Raw genomic sequence first — 19,837 nt, 5'->3', positions numbered from 1 at the left:
CCAGTGAAGCAACGTCCTCCACAACTAGACTGAAGAACAAAACGACAGCAACTTGTCTGTTCCCCTTCCCCCAATTCCCCAGCGCTGTTCCCATTCCCCAATAAAAATCTTAAAAAATTAGAAAGAAAGAAAATACAAATGATTTTTACATCAATATTGACCTTGTATACAGTATCCTTTCTAAACCCACTTGTTTATTTTATGTGTTTTGGGTATCTATTGCAGAGTTACAAGCCACCCCAAAATGCAATGAATTGAAACAACATTTAACATGAATGTACTTAATGCCACTGAACTGTACACTTAAAACTGGTTACAATTGTAAATTGTTATGCATATTTTGCCATAGTAAAAAACAGCATACCATTTAACTATTTCTCATCACTTCGTGGGTGATTGGGTTCGGCTGTTGTCTCATGGTGTCTCTTCACTGGGGCAGTAGTCATGTTGGGGCTTTTACTGGGTTGGAACATCTAACATCAAGTGCATTGGAGAGTTGACTTGAAGTTGAGCTCAGCTGAGACTCTGGGGCAGCTGGCCCTCTCTCCTTTTCCCCTGTGTCTTGGGGGGCACTTCCATGTGGCTTTTCCATGTGGCATTTCTATATGGATATTCAGAATTCTTACATTGCTGGTCAGAACTTGAAAGATCTGACCTGTCTTTTTAAGGTTTAGGCTCAGATAGGCACAGAATCATTTTTGTGAACATTTTGCAAGTTACTTGGCCAGCCTAGAATCATTGCCATGTGCGATTATGCAAGGGTGTGAATACTGTATTTTGTGTTGAACTGAGGGCCATCCTTGGATATTAAATACCATGGCCCATTATCTGACTCCCAATGATCATGTCTTTTCATAGCAGAATATTGCCACCTTCCTTCCAAGACCAGGATCTTGTCTACAGACTTGGTCTAGGTCTGCTTGAGACTTCTTGTGGATGGCCCCTCAAGAACAGTTCTTCTGATGGCAAGACCTCTGCATTTAAAGACAGTCTGTGACACCCACTTTATACAATGAGGAGGAAAGGATATGGCACTGCAATAAATACCCCCACTCAACAAGGTAGTCAAAGGGAGGCACACGTATTCATTGGTTCTTAACAATTGAAAACCAGCAATTGAAGCTGAGAGATTTCTTAAGAGGTTCTTATGGTAATTCTCGTGCGAGATGATGGCAACTTGGGCCAGGTTGTTGGTAGTGGAGATGGGTAGATATGATTGAATTCTAAATATTTTGTGACTGTAGATCAGATTTTCTAAAAGATTAGATGTGATATGTGAGAAAAAAAGAAGAAGGCATCAAAGATGACTTTAGGATTTTGGCCTGGGGAGTTTAGAAGAAGGGGACTGTCTTTTACTGAGACGGGAGAGACTGGGAGATGCATGTTTTATGGAGGAAATCAGTTTATGATGTAGGACCAATCAAGGTTGAGATGCGCATTAGGTGTCAAAGTATAGGCGTGGACTAGGGTGTTTGATGTTTAAGTCTGTATTTTAAGGGAAGTATTTGGGGTGCTCTTTCTGTATTTCCTGTACTTTCTGTAATTCCTAGGGGCAGAATTAATTTCCCCCTTCTTTATCTTCCCCATCTATTATAGCATTTATTTGTGCTACAGAAGACTACTTATGTTATTTTATCTTTAGCTGTCTGACTTTTCTAATAGACCAAGAAGTTACTTAAAATGTTTAAAAAAAAATTAAAGTGCAGTTGACATGCAATATTGTATTAGTTTCAGGTGTACAACATAGTGATTTGACATTTGTGCATCTTACGAGGGGAATAAGGGACCAAGAAGTGCTTGAGGGCAGAGGTCTTACTCATTGGCTCTCCCTCAAACTAGGCCAGTGCCTTTCACATTACTAATACTCATTAAATATTTGTTAAATTATGTTAAGTAATTATATATTTACATCAGCTTTTTAGTTTAATTAGTGATGGCATATAGTCTAGGTAATACTTGTAAATATAGGTGAAAGTGTCTACCAGTAGCTTAGATGGGCAACACAGATGTTGCCCATCTCTGAACTACACTTGGAAGGAAGGTTTTTTATTCTTTTCTTCAAATTTCATTTATTTATTTATATTAGGTAATTTTTTCACAGGATAAAGAGTATTCAATGAAAAGTAAGTATCCCTTTCACCCTTGTCTCCAAATGTCCTGGTTTCTGTTACTGTTACTAGATCTTGAATATCCTGCTATAGTCTATGAAGTGTATATGCGTGTATCACCTGTTACTTCTTACACGAGCTATCACATACTGTATGCTTTCTCATGCTGGAACTGGGCACGGGCAGTTTGAATGATACCACTCTATGTGGCTTAAACCACATCATTTCTCAACCAGGGCACTACTGACGTTTTGTGGGCTTGATCCGGAGATGCTTTGCGTTATGTGCAACAGTCTACTATGATGAAGCTTTTTTTAATAAGCAGTATATCTGGGAGATTTTTCCATATTGAGTACATGTATATCTGTAAAGGGCTGTATTAAAGTTTTTAAAAAACTTATGATGCATTTAAGGATTAATTTCCCTTACAAGCACTTTTTATTATAATGTCTGTTTACTAGTCTCTTTGTTTATTTAATGGAATAAGTAATTATCACATTATTTTTGTTGACTGCCTAGTAAATGATAGAACTTTTAAAAGAGAACTGGAAGACTATACAGAGTTTAGACAAAAACAAACTCTTGACTCTACTTGTATATATGAATCTAATATTTTACGGTTAGAAATATTTCTGAGAATTCTTGGTTATTGTGGCTTTATTTTTTGGAGACTAAGTCTACTTTTATTTCCTTGTCAACTAGAATTAAAGAAGTTGAGAGTTAGAATGATTTAAAATATTTGTAGAAGTACTTCATGCAGCCATCTTTAAGAGTCATAGAAATAAAATTCTACCTTATTGATGTTTCATTACTGTAATGTTCTTTGGAATCATTTTGAGGGTTAGATTAATTTATATTTCTAAAAATTAAATTTACAGTTATATATTAACTTAATTTTTTAGTTTATCTGTTGTAACAATGATCTTTTTTTATTTGATTTTTCTCAGCAGTCATATAAAATATTACGATTATATTATCTGCCATTTATAATGCATGAAGAAACAGAATAACTTACCCAGGAAGTCTGCATAGCTGTTTGGAGCTAAAATTAGTGCCTAGATTTTTGGTTTCTAGAACAGCTTTTTACCTCTGTGAACTTAATATATGAACTCAGTAATAAGCATCTGTTCTTTAATCTTGAAAACAGATTAATCCATTCCTGAAAATCAAACATTCTATGCAAAACATTAACAAAGCCTGTTTTAGGGTTGCCAGATTTAGCTGATAAGATACATTTAAATTTGAATTTCAGATAAACAGTGATTTATTTAAAAAAAATAAAAGTATGTCCCATGCAGTATTTGGGACACATTTTTATTGAAATATTTTCATTGTTTATTGGAAATATAAATTTAACTGGGTGTCCTGTCATTTTATCTGGCAACCTCAGCTTATTTCCCATTTTTAGAAGTAGGAAAGATCATAATATGTTATGTATTAACCCCAGACTTTTACTAGTTTCCTATACCAAAAATAAAGCACAATAAAAACATCCTTATGTAAGTAACAGACTACGTATTGGATGTAAATAAAGTATGTCCCGGGCCAGCCAAGTGGCGCATTGGTTAGGAGTTGGCTTGGGACACCAGCTCTGAGCAGCAGGGCCCAGGTTCGGATCCCACATGAGGGCCAGTGACGCTGCGCCCTCTACAGCTAAGATGGTGAACAACAGCTTGACCTGGAGTTGGGCTGCCATGAGTCACTGGCAATGGCGTAGGCTGCAGTGGAGCTGCCGTGGGCTGCCATGAGCTACCATGAGTGGCTGGTAGCCGGCGTGAGCCGCTGTGAGCCGCTGTGAGTGGCTGTCCAGTAACCAGCGACGGATCTGCCTCACCCGGGAGGAGCGCAATGATTATACCAACATGGGCCAGTGAAGCGACGTCCTCCACGACTAGACTGAAGAACAAAAGGACATCAACTTGTCTGTTCCCCTCCCCCAATTCCGCAATAAAATCTTAAAAAAAAAAAAAAGCATTTCCCGATCACTAGGCGTTTAATAATGTTAACAACAAACAGATGTTTGTAACAACACACGGCTCTCCTCCGCACCAGGGACGTTTAGAACGTAAATGCTTTTTATTGATACTCTGTGTCCTTCACAAAATTTGTACAATTGATGCTGATATTTTACCCCGTGTATTCAAAATGAAACAGAACTTTTTAAAGTATTTTTGCTAAAAATGTTTTGAGTTTAGGGGTTATAAATATAAAGTTTTCCTCTATTAACATGAACCAAAGAGGAACGTGTCTGTTCTGTTAGGTTTGAATATTAAAACCCAAAGGGTGTCGCGTGGAGAAAATGTTAATTGGACACATGCGCTATGGGTATGGCTCTGTATTTTTTCAAATGGTATTGCTTTTTCAGGTTTTAGGTGATAAACACGGGAATGCTTTGTGGCTCAATGAAAGAGAGTGCTCAATTCAGCGAAGAAATCAGAAAGTGGTAGAGGAAGCACCGAGGTAAGAGTTTCTCCTAATGAACATTTGTAATAGTCTGCTTTTATATTCTATGAATATATTTATTTTCTACTTCATTGGCTAAAATTGCCTTCATATTCATGGTAGAATTTATTAATGTATGCTTTTATAGTTAAGAAATTGCCGCAGATCTTCCTCAGTACTGTGTGCATGAAAGTGAGAGAATACTTGAAAAAGAAGTTGGAGTTTTATTAGATGGATAACTAGTTATGACTCCCACAGGCTTCTAGGTAGTAGAGGCCCCGTGGGTGTTTCTGGGCATGTGGAGTTTCTGGGATTCATGCCTTCTACGCTCTCCTATTGGCGATGGTTTTATAAAGTTGATCCTGAATTCCCTGAATTTATCCTACCATGAAAAAGCTTCTGAGGCATGATTCTTAGAACTTCCATGATTTATCAGAACTACTTTGGGCACTTCTCCAAGCTACCTTTCATGTGTTTGGTATAGCAGTTTCATGGAGCTTTATTTCTAATTTGATACTAGGTTGGTATTTGTAGATACTCTGGTTTTCTCTTAGTTCCTAAAAATCCCCAGCTGAGTGTACATTGTTATTTTTAGTAACCAGCTCTAAGGCATATAGCCAATTGTAGCTTTAATCAGCATGCATAATCAGCGTGCCTTGATATAATGCATATGTAGTTTCTGAGAAGAGTAGGTGTGAATATGAATGACTTTTTTAATTACAGGGTAAGGGTAAAAATAAAATCCTACTTTAATTAGTTTTAAAAAATATGGTATGGTGCATTGGTTTTAAAATCTGGTCCCCAAATTCTTTGGCACTTCTCTCCTTGAGGAGTTGGGAGAGGGATCTATGTTCCCTTCCCCTTGATTCTGTGCTCTGTGACTGCTTGACCAATAGACTACGTAGAAATGATGCTGTGCCCAGGCCTTAGGAGACTGCCAGCTTCTACTTCTGTCTCTTGGGACACAAAGCTTAAAAACCAGCCACCATGTTATGAAGCGCAGTTCACTGCAGCCTCCATGGGGGTGGCCCCCAGCTCATGGCCCAGGACCAGAATGTAAGAAGGAAGGAAGGAAGGGAGGAAGAAGAAAGGCAAAAGAAATACTTCACTGTGTTTAGGAAGGTTCCTAGAACCTGCCTGTCTTGATTACTGGGAGGTGATCTGAAGTTAGTCACTTTGCTAGAGTGGCTGGGAAATGCTTTTTTGTCTTAAGTAACCAAGTGCTTAGCTAAAATTCTAATGCAGAAGGGGACAGTGGATGCTGGTAGAACAACAATAGCCTCTGAGACTTCTTTTTTGCAATTTTGTGATTTCTGTCATATTACTTCCAATATAATTCTCTTTTTAGTCAAAACTCACTCAAGTCTTACCTGGGATAAAAATGTTCACAGACTGGAAACCTTGAATCATGATTTTTGTTTCCTTCCTCTCTCTCTCTCTCTCTCTCTCTCTCTCAATAGAAATTTTTCACATGAACATCTCATCTATTTAGAGAAAAAAAGAGGAAAGTTTAAAGCAGCAGGAATCAAATAAAAAACAATTAGAACTTATTATTAATACTGACTTCATGGGTATTTGTGTGCTGTGAAATAAGGAAATAAGTGGAATATGTAGTTTCCAGTTCCTAGAGTAAGAATTTACCACTGTGCTTTGAGTGCAGTGATGAGGTTGCTTATCTCTCTGTGTATCACTAACAGAGTTTATGATAAGGGAAAAGACAGGACCAGACAGAGCAAAAATAGTTTTACTCAACTGCATCTGAGAGTCTTCAGATGTTACGATGTAATCTTTACTTGGGTTTCTTTCTTTTGGTTGCATTAATTTTGTTAGCCAGTTATTCTTGAAATGTCATCTATCCCTATATGTGTTAGGTTAATACTATTATAGAACTATTATTTATAATAGGCAAATATGACTCATAACACCTGAGTCCAATGATGAACCCAAACATGACCAAATGGAGACAGTAGGATGTACACTTCCCTCCTTTGAAGTATTCTTGCCTCCCCACCACCAATTCAACCTGAATCTATTCAAGGCTCTAGATCTATCCAGCAGTTTATAAGAAATGGAAATACAATATGAACGTTAAAAGACCTTGTTGGGGGTGCATACAGGTGAACCCATAATATGAGGAATCAGACAGGAAAATGCCAGATCTTGGCATAAAAAAGGGGAGGTGCAAAGAGGGTATCACAAGTTAAAAGAATCTTAAAGATGTTAAAACCAATCAGATGCAGTGGCTGGACTTATTTGGATCCTGACTCAAAGAAATTAGCTATAAAAAAATACTTATGAGAGAAGCAGGGAAATTTAAATACTACCTGGATATTAAGTGCTATTAAGGCATTTTGATTAATTTTTACAGTGTGATTATGTTATAAAAGAGTCTTTATAGAAGCAGATATGTGAGTTTTTATGGATGAAATAATACCTAATTTGGGATTTGCTAGCATTGAAAAATGGGTTGACCTTTGCTAAAAAAAGAAAATGGGTACAAGAGTGGACATGCAGCATAGACAGAACAAGAGTGACTGTATAGCAATAATTGCTACATGTGGGAAACGGGTACATGCAAGTTCATTGTACTATTCCATAATACAAATTTTATAAAATCTCATCTTAATCTTATTAATTTGAAAATAATTTTAATCCACAAATAGAAACGCAGTCAATGTTTTGTTTCTCAGAGCCTATTTTGTATAGAAGCAAAACCTACGAAAATACAGGAATTATTATTTTCAGGGTTTACTGGAATCATTTCAGCTTTACTTGCCTGCTGGAAGGTGATTTTCATATTGCGAAACAAAAGTTATGGCGATTTATTAGCAGTATAGTCTGTTCTTGTAATATTTGTGGTAGTTGTGCTCTTAAAGTCACTGTAAACACTGCATTAATGAAGCCTTGCTCCCAGGGGAAATACAGGGTTAGGATCCTGCAAGCCTCTGGCTAGAACACTTTCACCAACTGATCATTACATAGCTTTGTTTTATATGTGTTTCTGTTTAAAGACACCTTATTTAATATATATTCCTGATTCATTAACATTGAACTCAGTCCTGGCGAGCAGCACTATGACTCATGCCTGAAGGAAGCTCATTTATCATCCATGTTTTCTCCATAAGGCACATCACAGCCTTCTTGCGCTTAGCAACACCAGCCCAACACTCAGGGGCCACTTTAAACAGTGAAGTCACCCTAAACTACCCCCACAAAAATGAGAAAAACGTGGCTAAACTTAAAAAAGGCAGTTGTTTACAGTATGAGAGCTGAAACAAGAAGGAAAAGTGTAGCCTTGTTTGACCACAGCTGAGAATACACATGTTGGGAGTCTACTTTTTTGCTGCTCTGAGCTTGTTCATGAATGACCATGAAGTGCTGCGATTATAAATTTTTAGGGTTACAAATAAATTTTAGCAAATTTGCAAATATGGAATCCATTAATAATAAGGATTAATTGTATATATTAGTTTCCAAGAATTTATTTTTCTCCCAATTTTAGTTTGAAGTGATATGGAATATATATGAGATTGGACAATTAAGTTCACAAACTTGTAACGATGTTGCTAACCTTTTTGAGATCAGAGGGATTATTCATTATGAATTTGCACCAACCGGACAAATAGTTAACCAAGTTTACTATTTGGAAGTGCTGAAAAGGCTGTGTGAAAAAGTTAGACAACCTGAACTTTTCTCCAGCAATTCATGGCAATGCACCAGCTCACAGCACTCTCTGTGAGGGAGTTTTTAGCCAGTAAACAAATAACTGTATTGGAACATCCTCCCTCCTCACCTGATCTGGCCCCCAATGACTTCTTTCTTTACCCAAAGATAAAGGAAATATTGGAAGGAAGACATTTTGGTGATATTCAGGACATCAAGGGTAATATGATGACAGCTCTGATGGCCATTCCAGAAAAAAGAGTTCCAAAATTGCTTTGAAGGATAGACTAGGCACTGGCGTCGGTGCGTAGCTTCCCAAGGGGAGTACTTCAAAGGCCACCATAGTGATATTCAGCAAAGAGGTATGTAGCACTTTTTCGAGGATGAGTTCGTGAACTTAATTGTCCGATCTCATATATTAAATGTTACTAGTTAAGAACTACTGAGCCGAAGGAGTTGTATATTTTATAAACCGATTGAAGTTGCAGTATAATGTGGAAAGTTCAAATGTGTTCTAAAAATCGAAGTTGATTTCTGTAAACATGTGCTTAATCACAATAAGTATATATTATAAGCATATGTAAGTCATATAATATGGAATCTTAAATTGATACAGATCATATCTGAGTAAACTTTTTAAGTAAATTTTTATATAATGCACACAAAAGATAACTTGATTTTTGTTAAAAATGTAGACTACGCTTTCTGTATTTGTAGCATTTTTCTGGATTCTGAGACTCGAAGAGCAATGGGAGAACAAGCCGTAGCTCTGGCCAAAGCAGTCAAGTATTCTTCTGCCGGAACCGTAGAATTCCTTGTGGACTCAAAGAAGAATTTTTATTTCTTGGAAATGAATACAAGACTCCAGGTAACAAAACCTCTGGTTTTTGTTCCTCTCTGCCCCTATATAATTTACTCTTCCTTACCCCATCCCTTTTTGTTTTATAAAAGTAAAAAATCAACTTCGTAAAGTGTTAAATAAAGACTTACTTTTCATGCTTGTGCTAAGACATCTGTTAGGAATGACAGGTAAGTGGTGGGTTAATTCAATGGTCAGTATGTAGCCCTGCTGCTTCGTTACTGTTAATACATCATATAGGAAATTCTACTTGGTTTTTTCCTAGAACCTCTCTCGATGAACCCCATTAGTTAGGGTTCATGTGCTGTTAAGAGATACTACTCTAGATGTGATAAACAGAAAGGGATTAAGTCCTTACAAATGTTTGGGAAGGGATCAAGGAAGGAAGGGTACCTAGAGTGAGCTTCCAGGCATGGCTCTCAGAACTGTACCACCAACCTGGCTCCCAGAGGAACTGCCACCTCTGCTAGCTACAAGGTTGAGAAGTCAAGTGGCTGCGCCTGCTACCGTTGACTTTAGGGACATATTTCCTCTGTTCCAATCAGGGTCTCAGGAATACGTTGGTGCCATAACTGACGGGCGGCTTTATTCTCTTTTATTTAAATTGTAAACTATAAATACACATAAAGTACACAGAACACAACATACAGCAAACAAATTATTATAAAGCAAAAATTCGGGGCTGGCCAAGTTAAGAGTTGACTTGGGAGTGCAGGCTCTGAGCAGCAGGACCGCTGGTTTGGTTCCCACATGGGCCAGTGATGCTATGCCCTCTACAGCTAAGATGGTGAACAACAGCTTGACCTAGAGCTGGGCTGCTGTGAGTGGCTGGCGATGGTGTAGGCTGCAATGGGGCTGCAGTGGGCTGCCGTGAGCCACCGTGAGCAGCTGTCCAATGGCCAGCGAGCGACTGCCTCACCCGGGAAGAGCGCAATGATAATACCAACATGGGCCAGTGAAGCGACGTCCTCCACAACTAGACTTAAGAACAAAAGGACAGCAACTTGTCTGTTCCCCTCCCCAATTCCCCAGTGCTGTTCCACTCCGCCACTACCCCAATAAAATCTTAAATACATAAATAAATAATTAAAAAATGGGCAAAAATCCTTGTGAGCATCAGCTGAGCCTTGAAGCACAGAACCGACAGCACAGTGACCTCTCCCCCGTCTGTTATTCCTCCTCCATCTTCCCTAGAGCTGTTTACTGTTCTGACTGAATTCTAAACACCTCCTTGTGTTTTTGTATAGTTCTTCCTTTGAAATGTACGTACCTAAGAAGTATAAATAATTTTGCCTGTTTCTTTTTTGTTTAACTTTAAATCAGTGAAATCACATATAAGTGTTTGTACATGGCTTCTTTTCTTAACATTTTGCTTAGGAGATTCAACCCTGTTTTACGTAACTCCTGTATGATACTCCTTTGAAGAAAATGCCATTTTCTATTTATTTATGTATTTATTTATTTATTTATTTATTTATGTATTCTATTTCTCTGGATATTTAATTTGTTTTCTTTTTTATGTGATTTGTATTAGTTTGCTAGGGCTGCTGTAACAAGTTACCACAAACTGGGTGGCTTAAAAAACAGAAATTTATTCCCTTATGTTTCAGGAGGCCAGAAGTCTGAGATCAAGGTGTGGGCAGGCTCGGTTTTTGCTTGGGGGCCCTGAGGGAGCATATCTGTTCTGTGCACCTCTCCTAACTTTTGGTACCTGCCGACATGCCTTATTGGCAGCATAGCTCCAACTCTGCCTCTCTTGTCATGTGGCATTCTCCCTGTGTTTCTGTGTCCATAGTTCCTTCTTTTATAAGGACCTAAGTCTCTGGATTCAGTGCCCATCCTAATTCAGTATGATCTCATCTTAACCTGATTACATCTGCCAAGATTCTATTTCCAGATAAGGTCACATTCACAGGCGTGCATTTTCAGGAGAAACTATTCAATCTAAGTACATAATTCAAAAAACATATGTGTCAGGAATTCATTAAGCTTTATGTACATGTTGTATATACTTTGCTCTTTGTATACTATATTTAACAATGAAAAGGTTTTAAAGATAAATATATGGCCTGTAGTGACATAAAATCAATTAGTGATTCCCTAGGACTGACGGTTGGGGACTGATGGCCAGGGGGTGTAGGACAGTAGAGAGAGCAGTAAGTGGTATTCATGGCTGTGTAAATAGGATCAGCTCTCCTTCCCTTAGGCCTTTTTTGTGGGTGGAGGTGGAGTTGAATCACCCCAGGCTGGAGTGCTTATGTTTCATGTACCCCTGGGTTGTGGAGGGTTTTTCCTGGTTCCTATTCCCCCTTTGCTTTAAGATTTTCCTCTGATCTTGTGTTTCACAAGGTGTGTCTCCTGCTCTGTCTGGCCTCTTTGCCAGAGGTGGACTCCTCTTGTTAGCAGACCCTTGTTAGCCTGCTGGTGGTAGCAGGAAGGATGTTTTCTGTTGTTCTCATTCGGCCTTGGTTTTGCTCAGTCCTGTGCCCTTGGGGCTTTAAGGCAGTATTCCTCAATGGTCCTTCTCCTCCCCTAGCGGTCTGGGCCCAAAATAGTTTTCAGCCTCTTCCTCAATGATTATCGGCTACATGATACGCCTTTTTTCATCCGTTTACTCTCTACCTATCTGAATTCAGACATTTTACATGTGGCTCTGTAAGCAATGTATAATTTTTTTAGCCAAGTTTGATAAACTTTGTCTTGTACCTAGATATTTGCTTCATAGAAAGTTAATGTAAACTGTGATATATTTGTGTTTAAATTTATAATCTTAAAATGCTATCTGTTTGTTTCAACTCTGTAACTTTTCTTTTTCTTTTTTTTTTGTCTTGTTTGCTTTTGCAATACTATCATTTAATTTTGTGCCTGTATTAGTTTGGGAGTTATATATACTTCTAATCCATTAGTAGAACCTATCCATACATTGCAGCATTCACCCTTAACTCATCAAAGTCTATTATCAATCAGTAGCTTTTCACCTGCCCCATCAGACTGTATTAAGGAGCTTGGAACACTTTAATTCTTTGTATCCTCTCCTGACTTAATGTGCAATTATCCTTCACAGGACATTTATTATTTTAAATAGCCATCATTCATCCAGTTCTGCACACATATTTACCCTTTTCTTTTCATTTATTTCTGAAAATTTCTACAAGAAATTTAGATGTTTTGTAACGAAATACTGTTTCCATTTTTCCTTTACTTTCAACTACTACCACATTCACACTTATGGTCACCTAATGTATGCATGTTTTCCCATACTGGCCAATTCTGACACTAGGTGAGTGTCCTACAATTCTATGCAGTTGAGTTGAGTCTGCCTGGAGGTAGCATCAGATCTTATGAGTTAAGGGCTCAGTCACACAAGACTGAGGATGACGGTCACAGGTTCCAGCTTGTCACCTATGCTTCTGACGGACTGGCTGTAAATCAAGGTTCCCACGACCCCCTCCGCAGGTTTGATCATTTGCTAGAACAACTCACATAACTGAGGGAAAGATTTATTTACATTTATTTGGCTTATTATGTAATAAGGGGTATGATAAAGGATACAGGTGAACAGCCAGATGAAGAGATACATGGGGCAAGGTCTGGAAGGGTCCCAAACACAGGAACTTCTGTCTCCATCGATTTGGAGTATATGCCAGCCTCCTGGCATGTGAGTGTGTTTGCCAACCCAGAAGTTCTCTGAATATCTTACTTTAGGGATTTTTATGGAGGCTTCATCACGTCGGCATAATCGATTAACTAATTTTCCAACCTTCCTCCTAGAGTATGGGGGTGGGACTGAAAGTTCTAAGCTTTTAATCTTGGCTTGGTCTTTCTGGAGACCAGCTTCCATTCAGGAGCCCCCCAAGAGTCACCTCATTAGGACAAAAGGTGCTCTCAAGAAATTACAAGGGATTTAGGAGTGTTGTGTCAAGAACCAGGGTCAAAGATAAATATTAGTGGGGACCAGAGTCAGAGACCAATGTAATTTCTCATTTCACAGGTTTACTTGTGGTAAACTCTTTGTTGACAGCCAGTGACTTTATTTTGTCTTTACTAATGAAAGGTGTTTTTAGTCTGAAAATTCTTAGTTTGGCCAGTATTTTTTTCACCTCATCAAAGATATTATTTATCTATCTCTTGTTATTTCTGGTGAGACTTCAGTTCTCATTCTACTTTCTGCTTATCTGAAGATAATTACTTTTAAATTTTAGTAGCATTTCGAATTTCTCTTTTTTTCTTAGATTTTCTTCAGTTTTTCTTTGATAAGTGTACATATATATACTTGGAATTCACTGAATTTCTTGAGTTTGCAGATTACTATCTACCAACATTTTTTTGAAAATTCTCCACCATTATCATTTCTGACATAATCTCTTTCTCATTCTTCTGGATTCCCCCCCCCCGCCACACACACACACACACACACACACACACACACACACACACACACACGTTAGAACTTCTTAGTATGCCTTTTGTGGTTTTTACCCTCTGTTATTTTTCATCCTTTTTGGACATTTTCTTCTGATCTATCTTTCTTACTATTTCTTGAGCTGTATTTAATTATTCATTTCATTCCTAATTTCATTTGTATATATTTCTAGAATTTCTATTTGGTTCTTTAAAAAAAAATATGATTCAAAACTTATCTCCTAACCAAAATTTTAAGTTTGGCATTTGTTTCTTTGAACCTAATTAGCTTACTTGTTTTGTAGCACGTATATGATCATTTCAGTGTCTGAAGCCTTATGACTTTTGTGGCCTCTGTTGTCTATGCGGCTTCTGGGTTGTGATGTCTAGTTCCTTGTGTGCCCTCTTAACTCTATACTGATTATTTAAAAAGTTGTTCTCATTAATAAATTGAAACCTAGAATGATAGAATCTTTCCTATAGAGAGTTTTCCATTTTTTTTACCCCAGGCCTGTGCACTGTTGTGATTTGTGACTACAGTAATGCAAGTTGGAAGTGTGAGGTTCCTTGTACTGCTGAGGGCACACAGAGCCCAGCTGCAGTTCTAGAGGATAGTTGGTTTTATTCCAGTTCACTCTTATCTTAGGTTGCATTCTTTCATGGTCTCAACTTGGAGTGGGGGAAGTTCAGACCTCTCTTTTGATCATCTCTGGTCTTCGTGGTGGTACTTTTAGTTTCTTGATGCCACCAGAAGGATAGCTTAGATTCATCTTTTTTTTTTCCTGGAATGTCAAATGCCTTAAGACCAAAATGGTGTTGAGCATTGGACTTAGGTCTCTTTGTTTTCATTTTTGGATTTTGCCTGATAATTCCTTCTTATATTCTTAACTCTGATAATTTTTTATGCCCCCTCCCCCAACTGCTACCTAGGCCCACGTAATTGTGAGCACAGGTTCCAAGAAAATGTATTTAGAGGTACATTATGCCTGTAGATTAGATAAATATGTGCCCTGAGTCTCAAAACCCCCCCCAAAACAAACAAAACAAAACAAAACCAACATCATTAATTGGATGTCCTGAACTCACACCCATTCTTGACAGTGGGAAACCCACAGGATGATGGCCTGTGCCTCACTGCTGCCTTACTTTTCTCTTCCAAATCACATGCATATGAGTTTGATTGCCAATCCAGGTCCTCATCCAATTGCACTGAGAACTTGAGCTGGAAGGGAGTCTGGGAATAGGGTGTTTAACCTTCTGTATTCTGGAGTATAGCAGAGAAACCTACAGGGAGTTTGGGGTGAAGGTCGAGCACCAGTCCACCATTTTCATATGAATATAATCACCAAAGTTTTAATGTATAAGTCATGTATAAAACAGGTAAAACATTACCCTATTGTAATAATAAAGTATAACTATCAAATAATGTGACTGATTTTTATTTACTGTGGTATAAATTATGTATCTAGATGCATTTTGAGACTAATGTCATAAATATTTATAGTTTGTATAGGTATTAACTAAGTAATTGTTGCTCAAAACTTGATACTTTCTTTTTAAATCAGTTTTTTAGCTTGTACTCTATTGTGAATATCATTAGAAATGACAATTTTTGCGTTTTAGAGATTGATTTGATTTTTACTAAAAATATGTCTCTATAACTAAATTATCTAATTAGATAATTAGCTGAGAAGCCATGTTTTTGATTAAAATGGAGATTTATTATGTCATGACTTTATGTCAGACTTGATTAAGCTATGAGAGTTAGCTTGTAATATGATTCTGAAAGCAATTTGAAGTGATTATAAAACATTTGTATTTTATTCCAGGTACAAGAGAAACTAAATTATTTAGTTGGGTTACTTTATCATAATTTATGGAATTAATAACCAGTGTCCTTTGAAAGGACACTTTGTTACTGTGTTTTTATGATTCTGTTTTTTTCTTTTCATTTATTTGTGGCTAATTTATCTCAGTCCATAAGTTTTTTTCAAGCTCGTCTCATGGTTGTTTTTGATATAGGAACTCCAAAAGTTGATATTTATATCAAATAATTCTATGCAGTCAATAACATTTAGGTATTTATCTTTACATTTAGTATCTTGGATAGCTTGCCAGGAAATTATGCTGTATATTCTCAAAAAAGGTTATGAATGAATTTAAGAAAAAATTCATGAAGAATTTCATGATATGAGTGCCAAACTCTATATTATTTAATATCACACTTTGATACATTTGTGTCTCCCATTTTATGTTTAATAATACTTTTCTCTTTTGCACTTACTTCCAGTGACAGTAATTTTGTCAATTATCAGACAAATTGATTTTGATTTTTTTAGAATGCATCTGTGAGGTGGGGGAGCTATTTGGTGGTGGGAGGTTATAACTTAATGGGGGGCATGAGAAAAGAATCTTGGGTTTTATAGTATTTGGAAAGCCATTCTTACATATTTCAAAGACTTCTTTCTGATATTGTTTAAACAATTCAAATGTTCTTTTAACAGATTTTTCTCTTTCAAATTTCTTTACTAACCTTAAATTATAATACTTAAAGTCACATTCACCAAATTCTTTATCTTCTAAGATATATGTTATCTCTAATTAGTGTTTCAGTGTGAGCTTGGAGGGCTATAATTTTCTTTGTTCTTTTTTTTACCCTCGAAATTTCTTGATTGAACTGTCACTTTTTCTAAACGCCTCAAAACGTACATGTTTTTTTTCTGGTAACAGAAATGTGAGAAGCATCTTCACTTTGCTAGATTTCCTTAAGAGTGAAATTTAAAATAACAAATAGAGTTTTTCCTTAAAGTGATATAACAGAGAAATCACCAGGTTTGGTGCATAAATACTTGGTTTAATGGACTGGTTTTATCAGTCTAGTCAGAATTTATGTATCAGAATCAGCATGTTTGTTTGTTTTTCAAGTCACTGGTTTTTCTTTGCTTAAAGATAAAATTCAAGTACTTTAGCATCACAAGTCCCTTTTCCCTATGGCCTTAATCTCCCCTGGGAGCCCTCTTTCCTGCCAATGCCTTACTAGTTAGGGGAGACTCCTTTATTTACCCCAAATGTACCTTTCAGTTTGACCTGTGAGTGCCTTTATCATGTGACTTTCTTTGCTTGGAATGGTCTTTAGTCACTTCTTTGATAGAAGCTCACGTATATATCCATCCCCACACATCTCACCTGTTTCTTTCTGTATATGAAAGATGGATAGATAGAAGGAGAAAAATTCCATCAAAAAATACAATTTTGTTAAAATGCTATTTTCATGAACTAAATTATATGTAATTTTGCATGAATAATTTCAGTTTCTTATTTTATTGAATGAGCATACCGACTATTGGTAATACTTGGTAAAAGAAAAATCCCAAGTGGCTGAAAAGAGTATCCATTGGAAAAAATAAACTCTCCATATCACAAGTACTTACTTGGTTTTTTATCTCATCCAGAAACCTTTGTTTTCTGGAAGGATTAACAAATAAATGTGGATATAAAAACATTACAGATATGATTGGTAGCTATTTTTCCTTATTGCCTGTGTTTTTGACATTGGATGTTGTTTTATTTTCCTCCCTATGCAGAAAATTTTTGTTTTTAAATCTTGCAGTTGAATTTTTAAATCTCTTTTATCATTTCTAGGGTTGTTGTATACTTAAGCTTTTTTTACTCCATGATAAATTAAACATTTTTCTTCCATGATTTCTTCTAGTACTTATTTCATCTTTCCTGGTGAAATTTTTACTTCATCTGGATTTTATTTTATTTATTTTTCAAACAGCTACCTGATTGTCACAACCATAATAGAATAATCATTCTTTTATGACATAATTGCAAGTCACCTTCATTATACGAGTATACTGAATTCTCATATGTTTGCAAATTTATGTACTTGACTGTTTTTTTTAACCTTACCATTTATTCATGTGTTAGTACCATACTGTTTTAGATGTCTTGTCTATACATTATAATATAGTATTTAGTAGGACTAGTCCTTTCTCATTACTTATTTTTCCATATTATGATTTTGAATTAACATATATTTAAGAGAAGGAAAAGAAATTAAAATGATGAAATTGCTAAGCTATTAGATAAATGTTTCTAATTTTCCACAGAGATATTAATTCCTAAAGGATGTTCTTAATAAGAAAAATCATTATGAAAACCATTTGTATTTTTGTCATGATATTTCTTCATATCCCAATTTGAAAGACTATATTGTTTCCCTTTTACAAAAATGAATGGAAATTGTCATATTTATATTTAATCCTGCTGTCTTCCCTAACTCTTCATTTTTGCTGTTTCTGTTATTATTTCTACATTATTGTAAAATAATAATGTAATTTCTCTTCTATCAGCATGAGTCTCCCAGTGTCGTCATCTTCCTTTTGTATTGTAACTTGTCTTCATGGTTCCAACCAGCATCTGACCATAGCTTCATGATTAATCGGTTTTCATCTTGATTCACTTTATGGTGAGGCTCTTTTGTTTAAACCAAAACCTTTTAAACCAAGCTCTTATTTTTGAGAGGTATCCTTGGGTACATTCATTGGATTCTCAGATGGGTGATAAGGTTATTCTTATATTTGAAGGCCTTTCACTTGGCTATAAAATATGGGGTTTGAAACAGCTGAATGAACATGTTACTGGCTTTTTGACCCAATATCAACTCCAGTAACTCTCAAAACCCACAAAAAAGAAATAGAAAGAAAGGAAAGAGAAATAAAGGAGAAATGAGAAGTCACTTGGCAGAGGGAAGGCTCTTTGAATTGATGTGTGTGAGGAACTACAGCTTTGGGCAGTGATCAGGCAGCGCTGCTGTGGAAAGAGGCAGAGGAAAGCTTCTGTGTCTCTGCCTTTATTTAGGGACAGTTATTGCCTTCCTCTTACAGGAGAGCCTGGTGTTGGTGGCTTTGACCAATTTTAATGATTTTAGCTGATTCTTTTAATATTTTTATACCTTTTTAATGAACAAACCAATATTGGTCATTCTTGATTTCTGTTCTTTTTTTTCCCCTATCATCTTCCCTTTGTGAAAGATGACATATGTCATTGCCCCCCTTGCCACACCCAATGCACAAAATGCACACTTCCCATCCTCCTCCTGTCATTATATCATGATTTGGGCCAGCTCAGTATTTGGGATTTTATTATGACCATAGTGTGAAGGCTATTTACAGCGGCCATGATATCACCTAAGATTACTTGCACTTCATCTGTTTCTTGATATTATTTCTTTATATTGCTCTCCCAGGCTACTAATCCGAGTTTCAGTTAATTCCATCTCAGTTGATCATCTCCTTTGAGTACTTGACTGAATTGCATAATTGAGAAATCATGTTATTTTACCCCAGAAAGTCAAATTGTGTGTGCATGTGTTGCTACTCTTTAATCCATCTCATATTTGGTCTTTCTCTTTTCCTGCTGCCTTCTATTTTCCCCAGCATTATTGTCTTTTCCAAAGAACCCTACCTTCTCATGATGTGCCTAATGTAGGACAACTTTGGTTTTGTTGTTTTTGCCTCCAGCGATGTTTCAGGCTTAATTTGCTCTTGGACCCACTTGTTCGTCTTTCTGGCAGTTCAGGGTATCTGTAGAGTTCTCCAACAGCATATTTCAAATGAATTGATTTTCTTCCTATTATCCTTCTTCACTGTCCAGACGTTTGCATCTGTACATTGTAGTTGGGAATATGAGGGTGTGGATGATCTTTGCCTTGGTCTCTAATGACACATCTTTGTTCTTGGTGATCCTTCCTAATTCTTCCATTACAGACTGCCCTTCTGAGTTTCAGCCTTCTCTTGATTTCTTTCAACATTCTTCTCAATTTGTATTGATAACTAAACCAAGGTAGGCAAAATCTTTAACAATTTCAATGTCTTCATTTAAAGTTGATGTTTCGGGCTGGCCGAGTGGCGCGTTGGTTAAGAGCTGGCTTGGGACGCCAGAGGGCCCCGGTTCGGATCCCACATATGAGGGCCAGTGACACTGCCCTCCACAGCTAAGATGCTGAACAACAGCTCAACCTGGAGCTGGGCTGCCATGAGTCTCCGGCGACAGCGTAGGCTGTAGCCTCTGCTGCAGTGGGTTGCCATGGGCTACCGTGTGTAGCCAGCAGCCAGCGTGAGCGGCCGTCTGGAAGCCAGCGACTGATCGGCCTCACCCGGGAAGAGAGCAGTGATGGTGCCAACTTGGGCCAGTGAAGCAACGTCCTCCACAACAAGACTGAAGAACAAAAAGGACAGCAACTTCTGTTCCCCTTCCCCAATTCCCCAGAGCTGTTCCCATCCCCCAATTCCCCAATAAAAATCTTTAAAACAAAACAAAACAAAACAAAATAATAAAGTTGTATGTTTCTTCTGTG

General features: G+C 37.1%; 1 protein-coding gene across 1 annotated transcript in view; it reads left to right on the top strand.

Annotated features, from left to right (window-relative positions):
- PCCA (propionyl-CoA carboxylase subunit alpha) overlaps positions 1-19,837 on the top strand; it is a 353,425-nt gene that overhangs the window by 139,373 nt on the left and 194,215 nt on the right. Inside the window, exons 11-12 of the mRNA XM_019663655.1 lie at positions 4,474-4,568; positions 8,931-9,081. Coding sequence (XP_019519200.1) covers positions 4,474-4,568; positions 8,931-9,081 — 246 coding nt within the window. The remainder of the gene's footprint in view (positions 1-4,473; positions 4,569-8,930; positions 9,082-19,837) is intronic.

Source organism: Hipposideros armiger, unplaced genomic scaffold (genome assembly GCF_001890085.2).
Source record: "Hipposideros armiger isolate ML-2016 unplaced genomic scaffold, ASM189008v1 scaffold_397, whole genome shotgun sequence".
Taxonomy (NCBI): domain Eukaryota; kingdom Metazoa; phylum Chordata; class Mammalia; order Chiroptera; family Hipposideridae; genus Hipposideros; species Hipposideros armiger.
The sequence above is the reverse complement of the archived record's forward strand: the minus strand, read 5'-3'. Positions and strand labels throughout refer to the sequence as shown.